This window comes from Lutra lutra, chromosome 9 (assembly GCF_902655055.1).
Source record: "Lutra lutra chromosome 9, mLutLut1.2, whole genome shotgun sequence".
Classification (NCBI taxonomy): Eukaryota; Metazoa; Chordata; class Mammalia; order Carnivora; family Mustelidae; genus Lutra; species Lutra lutra.
This window is the reverse complement of record NC_062286.1, coordinates 78,527,708-78,536,871: the sequence shown is the minus strand read 5'-3', so window position 1 is coordinate 78,536,871 and position 9,164 is coordinate 78,527,708. Positions and strand designations below refer to the sequence as shown.

General features: G+C 59.1%; 1 protein-coding gene across 2 annotated transcripts; it reads left to right on the top strand.

The window, feature by feature from the left end:
* The first annotated feature begins 1,092 nt into the window (after nt 1-1,092).
* On the top strand, nt 1,093-5,171 carry SIX2 (SIX homeobox 2). 2 transcript variants are annotated; one of them, XM_047745494.1, is made up of 2 exons: nt 1,093-1,783; nt 3,928-5,171. In XM_047745494.1, the coding sequence occupies exons 1-2, from the start codon at nt 1,224-1,226 to the stop codon at nt 4,256-4,258; spliced, it is 891 nt and encodes a 296-aa protein (XP_047601450.1). In that variant the 5' UTR covers nt 1,093-1,223; the 3' UTR covers nt 4,259-5,171. The 2 variants fall into 2 exon arrangements, with proteins under 2 accessions (XP_047601450.1, XP_047601449.1); XM_047745493.1 differs by having other exon boundaries at nt 1,093-1,789.
* Nucleotides 5,172-9,164: the final 3,993 nt, after the last annotated feature.

Here is a 9,164-nt window from a genome sequence, read left to right as displayed (position 1 = left end):
AAAGAGCAGAGAGCGCAGAGTTGGGGCGGTACCGACCTCCGGGCCGCCGGCAGGGTTAGGAGTGAGAGGAAAGGCGGGATCCTCCAAGAAGTTGATTCTCAGGCGTCCGCCTGCGGCCACTGCCAAATCTTCTCCACCTCTGTCTCCTACTCCCTCCCCCTTTCCCTCGAAGACCGCCCAGGTCCGGAGTTCCTAGGATGGGGGCGGGGCGCTGTCTGGAGGAAAAGCCAAATCTTTGAGAGGCGCCCAAGCACGTCCAAACTCTCCCATCCTACTGGTCCGCTCCAGGGCAGAATCTATCCCCAAAACGCAGGCCCGGGAGGAGGCTGAAGACCCGGAGTGGGGGTAGGGCACCCGGTGGGGCCTCGAGAAAGCTGCTCTAAGTTTCTTCCCCCTCGAGGTACCCTCCACCCTTCTCCCTCCTCTTCCTCCCAGCACCCCCTTAAACAGTTCCCCGCCTTCTCCTCTCCGGTCTTCCCTCCCCACCTCGATCCTCCCCCTTTCTTCTCCGTGCGTTTCCACTCCCCCCCCCCTTCCCGTGCCCGTCCCCTCCCTTGCTCTTTGGGCGTCCGCCCCGTCAATCACCGCCGCCGCCGGCCCCCGCCCGGTCCTCTTCTCCTCCCAGGTTCTTCGAGCACCTCCCGCTCGCGTCTCGGGCCGCCCTCGGCTTTGCGCGGAGCCCCGCGATCTGTCAGCGGAGCCGGCCGGGGGGAGCCGCCCGACCCGCTGGGGCTCGGGTTACCAGTGACTGACAGCGTCTCCATGGCGAATAATTTGACTCCGACTATTGTCTGGCGCGGGCAGGCCCCGGGTCAGATAACCAGACCAATCAGGGCGCGGGCCGCCGCGCCTCATGCCCGCTTAGAATAATATTATTAAAAAAGCAGCGAGCGAGCTAGACGGGAGGGAGAGCGAGCGAGAAGCGAGCGAGGGAGCGGCGGGCGGGCGCGGAGCATGCGGAGCGGCGCCCCGGGCGACCCCCGGGCTTGGACGAGGGCGCAGGCGAGGCGCGAAGGCGGCGGGGGCGCGGAGGAGCGCGGCAGCTGCGGCCGGCGCCGGGACGGGCTGCAGTGATCGGAGTTCGCTGGGAGACAGCGCGGGGCTGAGGGGGGGAGGCAGCCCCGCCCGCCTCTCGGCGCGGACTGCCCGGCGGGGAGGCGCCCATGCCGGACAGCGCAGCGCGGTGAGGGCGCGCGCGGGCGGGCGGGGGCGCAGCCGGCACCATGTCCATGCTGCCCACCTTCGGCTTCACGCAGGAGCAAGTGGCGTGCGTGTGCGAGGTGCTGCAGCAGGGCGGCAACATCGAGCGGCTGGGCCGCTTCCTGTGGTCGCTGCCCGCCTGCGAGCACCTCCACAAGAATGAGAGCGTGCTCAAGGCCAAGGCGGTGGTGGCCTTCCACCGCGGCAACTTCCGCGAGCTCTACAAGATCCTGGAGAGCCACCAGTTCTCGCCGCACAACCACGCCAAGCTGCAGCAGCTGTGGCTCAAGGCGCACTACATCGAGGCGGAGAAGCTGCGCGGCCGGCCCCTGGGCGCCGTGGGCAAATACCGCGTGCGCCGCAAGTTTCCGCTGCCGCGCTCCATCTGGGACGGCGAGGAGACCAGCTACTGCTTCAAGGAAAAGAGTCGCAGCGTGCTGCGCGAGTGGTACGCGCATAACCCCTACCCCTCGCCGCGCGAGAAGCGCGAGCTGGCCGAGGCCACGGGCCTCACCACCACGCAGGTCAGCAACTGGTTCAAGAACCGGCGGCAGCGCGACCGGGCAGCGGAGGCCAAAGAAAGGTACGAGTAAGTAGAACTTCGGCGCCAGCTCCCCCCGGGGCTCCAGGGAGGGGGTCGCGGGGCGTTTGCGCAGCCCCCGGGAAGAGGCCTAAACGGGATACTCGGCCCCTGCCACGGCCCAGCTGCAGCCTCGACTGACCCTGCCGGCCTTCAGGTCTTGTGGTGGGAGACCAAGAGGTCAGAAATTTGTCTAAAGCGGGCAAAGCGATCGGGGAGGTTGTCAGCTCACTCCCTGGTCGCTTGCGAAGAAAAATGGAGAGGCAGCGAACTTTGGGGCGAAAGCAAGACAGTGGCTGGATCCTGTGAAGGCGGGACACAGCAGGGAGGGTGTGACAGTCTTCGGAAGGACAGAGGGGACTCAGGGCTGCAGATTTGGGGCTGTCTGTGCGAAATCACGGGCACGTCTGCGCACTTCCTGTTCGTCTTACTCAGCTCTAGGCCCAAGTGGGATTAGGGGTCAGGACTGGGATTAATACTTCCTTGGTGTGACCTGAATGCGGAGGGGCCTGGGCAAGAAGAGTCCTTGTCTGGATATGGAAGTTGATAGGGAGACTTTATCCTTTATAGGAAGGACCAAGAGGAGCAAGACCGGGAGGAATTGTCAGTTGTAGGAGAGCAAAAGATAAATACATGCCCTTTTTCCTGACTTCTTGGACCCAGCAGTCCTTCCCTGGCCTGTCCAGCTCTTGACTCTTCTCCCCTTAGGCCCTACAGTGCGGGAGGGAGGTCGGTAGTTCTGGGGTGAACTGAGAGCCGCAGAAGGGCTGGGAGTTGCCTGTCCTTAAGGAAACCAGGACTTCCTGAACCAGCCTAACAGTTGACCATTAGGCCCTAGTGACTGCCAACCTGTGGCTCCTCTGAACCCCAAATATGAAGGAGGAAATGGGAGAAAAACCGGTTGTGGGAACAGAAATCCAGCCTGAGTGTAACAGCAAAACAAGACACCTGGGGTTGGGGGTATAGGGTGCGGTGCAGCCCAGAGTAAATGATTAGGGTCCGGGTTGGGTGGCAGGGTGTTGCTGAACAGTGGAACCAGATCTCTGAAACTGGAAGGGGGAGCTTCAGGCCGACCCTGGCCTCCCAGACAATGAGGTTGGGGTATGTACAGTTGGAAGTTCTCCACTGCCAGCCATGTGGGAAGTTCCCCTCCAGGAAAACAGAAAGAAAGGTCTTGGGAAGCCAGTGAAGAGAAAAATGACCCAAGATTCCAAATCTCCTGATCTGGTCGGGGCTGACAGTCAAAGGCGGAGCAGGAGGTGGGTTCTCCTTGCTGGAGTCCCCCTCTACCCAGCCTGGCATACATCCAGACTCCTGAAGAACTCGGGTTCTCAGGCCAGGCCCCAGGTGAGAGCGGCAGAACCCCCCAGTTTCTATATGCTGGAAAAGTCTAGGCCTGGATTAGCAATCCCCCCCACCAAGGGCTGCCCTCCAAGCCCCCAGCTTCCAGTCTTGCAGCGGAAGTTTGCACTGTGCTACCAGGAACGGGAAGGCTACATCCTTAGAGCTTTGTCCTGTCCTTGGGCCCAGCAAGGAGAGCTCTCACAAGAACTGCCAGTTTGGACCTAGAAAGAAGGGACCCTTAGCTCCAGGAACCTGACCCCCAATCAGAGATTTCCCCTAAGTGGTGAAGGCCTTTGAGAGCTCTAACTTCACATGAACCCTCGCTCTCCCAGCCCCACCTCTACTCAACTCTAGCTCGGGAAGCCAAGCATCTGAAAATCCAGGCATCTTCCCATCCTCCCTGTCTCCTTCTCCCCCAACTCTACTGAGCCCTGCTCTACAGCCCCTCTCCTCTGGCAAAGAAATGTTAGCAACTCAGAAGGGGCGGGGCGCGGTAGGGCCGGAACCTACAAAGAACAGGAAAGATATTCAAGAGGTTAAGAATAGGAGACGCGAAGGGATAGAGATGGCACAGAGAAAAGGACAAGAGAGAAAATCTTGTACTGAGCGAGTAAGAGAATCGGCAGAAAGCACGAGAGCCCCAGGCCAGGCGGAGAAAATGGTAGAAACCGAAAACACCCGCGGGCAGCGCCCAGCGGCTCTGGAGCGGAGGCGAGCGGCGGGGTCTGGCTCCGGGCGACGCGGTGGCGCCGAGCGGCCTCGGTTTCCCCGCTGACCAGGCCGCTTTGCTCCTGCACTTGCAGGGAGAACAGCGAGAACTCCAACTCCAACAGCCACAACCCGCTGGCTGCGTCGCTGAATGGCAGCGGCAAGTCGGTGCTAGGCAGCTCGGAGGACGAGAAGACGCCGTCGGGGACGCCAGACCACTCGTCGTCGAGCCCCGCTCTGTTGCTCAGCCCGCCGCCTCCCACTGGGCTGCCGTCCCTGCACAGCCTGGGCCACCCTCCCGGCCCCAGCGCCGTACCCGTGCCCGTGCCGGGCGGAGGCGGCGCGGACCCGCTGCAGCACCACCACGGCCTGCAGGACTCCATCCTCAACCCCATGTCGGCCAACCTCGTGGACCTGGGCTCCTAGAGCCCCGCCGCCTTGACGCGCTCGCCTTCCAGCTTGGCGCTGGGGACCGCAGAGACGGTGTCGGGAGGGCTCCCTGTGCCGGCGGCCCCATCAGGTACTGAAAGTCCCACTCGCTGAGCGGGCAGAACCGCCGGCAGGGGCAGGGTGGATGGATGGCTCTTTGGTTTGGTCTTCGTCTGGGATTTGTTTTCAACAAGTTGCTTCTGAGATCGTTTGGAGGCCTGGGATCCGGCCTTGAACCCGGGAAGGGAATAAATTATACACCATTCTCATATTCTCTCTCCAGACCTTCTCATCCCTTTTTTCCTTTTCTCTTCCCTTCCCTGCTCTTTCTTCCAGTTCCTTTCCCTTCCTACTCTCTTGTCCTCTCTCCGTCCCCTTCTTGCTTTCCCTGGTCCCGATCCCTCTATATTTCTGGCTTGTCACCCCTCGGTATGTTTTTGTTTCTCTATTTCTGTTTTTCTATCTCCTCTGGCCGGCCCCTTGCTCTCCTGGCCCCAAGATCTGTACCCCTGAGCCTTTCTCCTCCTTCCGGGAAGTCTATTTGCATCCTCCTTCCTCGCTTTCCCGGGTGGACGTGGCAGGGGAAGAGCAGAGGAACCAGGCCTTCTCCAGAGACCCTCCCCAAGGTTCAGTGGGGCTGCAGGTGTCCGCTCTGCTCCTAATAACTTAAGCAAAAGAGAAAGGACCAGGGTGCCGGGGCCTCGAGCGACGCCCTTGCCGCTTGCCCCTCTGTTTCTCTCCGTGAGGCCTGCCGCGCTCTCTCCTCTTCCTCCCGGGGCTGGGGCCACAGTGCTCCGGCAGAGTGTGCCTCCCGAGCTGCGGACTTGCCGTCTCCCTGTTACGCCCTCATGTGAATGTTCTTCGGGAAATATTTCTGCTTTTATTTTATAATAAAATTAGAAATCATAAATATATATATGGATATATACCACAAGGCCCGTGATCCGGGAGTGCAGCAGTGTCTGATTTCCCTACAGGGACTCGACACCCCGGTGGACCGTTTTGGGCAGCGATGGCCCAGGAGCCCCAGAAACCAGGAGCCGCCTTCCCTCATACAGGGCGCATAACAGCCCTTAAGATGAAGGGACCCAAAACTCTGAAACCTCCTCCCACCCCCCACAAAGCCCTGCCTCCTGCTTTCTTGTCCGGAAAGCTCCCTGCAAAAGCATGAAGGGGGTGTGTGGTCTTCTCCTCTTGGGGACTCTTCTCACCAGAGCAGGGCCCTCGCTCTCCTCTTTCCTCATTTCGGGAGGAGAGTAAGAAAAGAGAAGCTGTGTGCTGGACAAGGAAGGGATGCATGTTTGGAGATGCCAAAGCTGGGGAACAAATCGGGCCATGTAGGCTTCCTTAGCGGTGGCAGCAGTCCCCAGAACCTGGTGGCACACCCTGGGCAGGTTCGCAGGCCCCAAGAAGTGCCGGGGAGCCCGCACAAAAGCCCGGGTGGTGCGTGTGAACGTAGAGGAAAGGTCTCCAGGCTCTGAAATCGGTCATTTTGGGACGGTGATGAAAGGAGCGGGGAAGAAGGGAAGCCTGAGGAGACTGGGGAGGCCGGGCGGGTGGGCGCATGTTTTTAATAGGAGCAGGGGGGCACCAGGGCTTGGCCCGTAAGGCAGTGGGGGGGGGGCGCCTCTGCACACTGTGCTCAGTAGGTCCCTAGTATGGGTACATTACCCTGTAGCAGCCTCTCCCTTCTGGGGCCCTGGTCCACCTCTCCCCCTCCGCATTAAGCGGCGCGCTGAAGCCTATCCTGCCAGATTCCAAGCTGTGCAGGACTCCTTGAGGAGGAAGTTGTGGCTTTTGCGTCTCGGGTCACGACGGGCTGACACGTTCCTCCTCCGCGCCCAGGACGTTTAGGCGCAGGCATGCCACCTGGAATCCACGGGAAAGAGGGAATGAAGCGCTCTTCCAACAGCGAGATCCTAGAGTGCTGGGACCTCTTTGGAGACTTCCCTCCCTGATGAAATCAGCGTTCGCGGAAGACCCTTTGCGCGTCCTTTCTGAGTACTGCGGAGTCGTTCCGGCTGAGATGCGGGCAGCCGCGGACAGCTGGGCGGGCTCACTCGGCTGGGGAGCTATGCCTCCACCTTTACTCTGTGCAGGCCTGAAGGTCAAGGGAATCGCCAGCAGGCTCAGACTGCTCCGCATGGGCCCCACCGGGCACCACGAGAGGAACTCCGGCCCTGGCAGCGCACTCCGCGTCTTCTGGCGGCTGTGCTCTCTCGGGCATAACTTGGGTTCCCCTGGGGCAGGTCTATGCTTACAGGGCCCCAGCTGTCTGACCTTCACTGAGCGGCAGAGTGAAGAACCATCTATTGCCGGAGGGTCCGCAGAGGCTCAAGCGACCAGAAACATCACCTTGAGTCCCCAGAACTGAGCCACCAGTCCCAGGCTTAGACCCTGGAGCCCACATACCTTTACCTGCCTCCTATTTTCCACACTCCCACTCCCAGGGAAACAGGCTCTGTGCGAACTTTCACAAGGACACCACCATACACAATCATCATTCGAGTCACTGAGACCAAAAGGCTGTTATGTGCTAGGCCCTGTTGGCACCTGATGGCACCAGAAACACACACCCTTTCACATAGTGACCACACAGGGAAACACACTGACTGTCACACATATGTTCACACACACAGAAAAACAAATATGCAGACTCTCAACCCATTCTCAGAGACACAAACACGTCTTCAGGAAAAACCTAAACACACTTTTGTTCCAAAATATATGAGATACATACCCGAATGAGCCTCTCCACATGTAAACTCACACACACACACACACACACACACACACACACACATATCATGCTTCTCCCCAGTAGCATGCAGACCCACACTCACACCCGTGCCCCTGCCAGCAGCCAGTCCTAGTCCATCGATCTGCTGGGCTAGGGCATGGTCTTGCGGTGAAGCTGGACTTGGAGGTCTCAGCGGCTGTCCCCCAGAGAAAGAGATGGTTCTAGCCAGAGGATGCCGAGTGTCAGAGATCCCACCTGTGGCACCTTCTTTCCATGGGCCCGACGGGGATGGAGGGAGGTTACCAGGAGCTCTCACTGGCCGGTAGGGGGCAGGGTACCTGCCCTGGAGCTTTATTCGGGCACAGTCTGGCTACTTGTTGCAATTTCCCTCTTTCCCTCCCCCTTGGAAAGCTAACCCCAAAAATATTTACTTAAACGGGAAACTATGCAGAAGCTCTGAAAATAAACGCAAGCAGCTACTCACCCACTGCAGAAACCATACCAAGCCAGTCCTCCATTCCACACTCTACTAAACCCAGAGAGAGGCTACGGGCCCCACCAGAGGTGCCAACTGGACATAACTTTTGCACAGATGCTGTCAGATGAATACAACTCCCTAGGCATCCACCAAACACAGTTCCTAAAGGCCTGTCACCCCTTCCCCAGTGGCAGCTGGAAGCCAAAAGTTTTGCTTTGGGGATCATAAAGGATAGACCTGGAAGCACGAGTCTCCCTCCCATTCTGTTCCCCTGACCGTGTCCACCTTTCATTTGTTTCCACCAAGGTTCCATATGCATGCAACCCTCAAAGGTGAAAATGAATGAAGAAGGTAGCATCCAGCCTTCCTGCGCAGCTGGCTGACTCACCCGCTTGGGGGCATAAAAGTCAAGGGCGGCTGAGCACAGAGGGGTGCCAGAGGGCTTGCGGTGCCTCCTGGGCAGTCTTCCCCTCTCACCTCACGTTCAGCGGCAGTTCTGGCTGGGACATGGTCCCAGTCCAGACCCTGTTGTTCCCACCACTAAAAGTGCATCTCAAGGAAGTGGCGGGTCTACCTGGGGACAAGGTGGCGATGACGTGCCAGGAAAGCAAAAGTTAAACAGAGCCAGGGAGATCTGAGGGGAATCACAGGGCTGGATTTTCCCCAGTCCCTGTAGGAAACACCATTTCGGTGTCTGGGAAAGCAGAGATCAGCCGAGTGGGGGCTCGGGAGTCAGGACCCAGGGACCTCTTGCTGGGATACTACTGAGGTTCTGGAGGACATGTGAATGTTTTTGTGTTGAGGGGCAGGTGGAGGAGGTTTGGGCTCATGACTGAGGCCCCTCCTTTTTTCATGTTGCCCATCCCAATGGTTCAGGAGCATCCGTACCCTCTGGGTGCAAAGCTGTCTAGGGCATCTAGAAACGGCGGAGACCCAGTGTGTGAGGGTGTACTGGGAAATATAAGAAGGCCTGAGACAGTGTGTAGGTGCAATAGGGTGAAAAAAATTATCTGGTGTTCGTTGATGGGGCAGATGTGTGCCCCAGGAGTCTGGCTGTTTCTGAGTACATAGATGGGTGGGTGAGGCAGTGCACCCCAGAACTCTCCAGGGAGCTGACAGGCTTCGCCTGTGCGCTCCCACTGGTAAAGGGAAGGCTCCTGGGGTTGGAGGAGGACCAGCCTCTCCTCTCACCCCAGCAGAAGCCAAACAGGCACAAGTTCATCCTGATTCCTGAAGTCAATGTGGGCTGGGTGGTGGGTGGTCCAGGAGGGACGGTTCCCTCCATCGCTGCTGCCAGGAGCCACACAGTGAAGCTGAGCCTGGGCCCCAAATATCTTGAGTCCTGGTGTCGGGGTCAAGGCGTCCATCCCCACCTTGCAGGAGTCTCTTCTTGAAACTCTATGGGTGTCTGTGCAACTGGAACTCAGAAATGGCTTCTAGGTGGCAGGGATTAATCGCAGGGGAGAGGATCAATTTGGGTGTCTGGAAGGGACGAGTTTTACAGTTCTCCCACAATCCCAGCCGCGAGGCTTCTCCCCTTCCAGGTAGATTCTGCTTCTGGCCACGCCAGCCACAGAGGGAGGCGAAGTAACACCCATGGATGTCCCTGAAGAAAGCCCCCTCCCGAGGCCCGACAGGTGCCCCTAATTGCCCCCAAGGTCTCCTGTGCTTGGAAGACCCACAAA

Excerpts from the sequence above, each read along its gene's own strand:
- SIX2 (XM_047745493.1), top strand. The coding sequence starts at position 1,224 with ATGTCCATGCTGCCCACCTTCGGCTTCACGCAGGAGCAAGTGGCGTGC. Across the intron at positions 1,790-3,927 it reads GAGGCCAAAGAAAGGTACGA|GGAGAACAGCGAGAACTCCA; the intron begins GTAAGTAGAACT and ends CTGCACTTGCAG.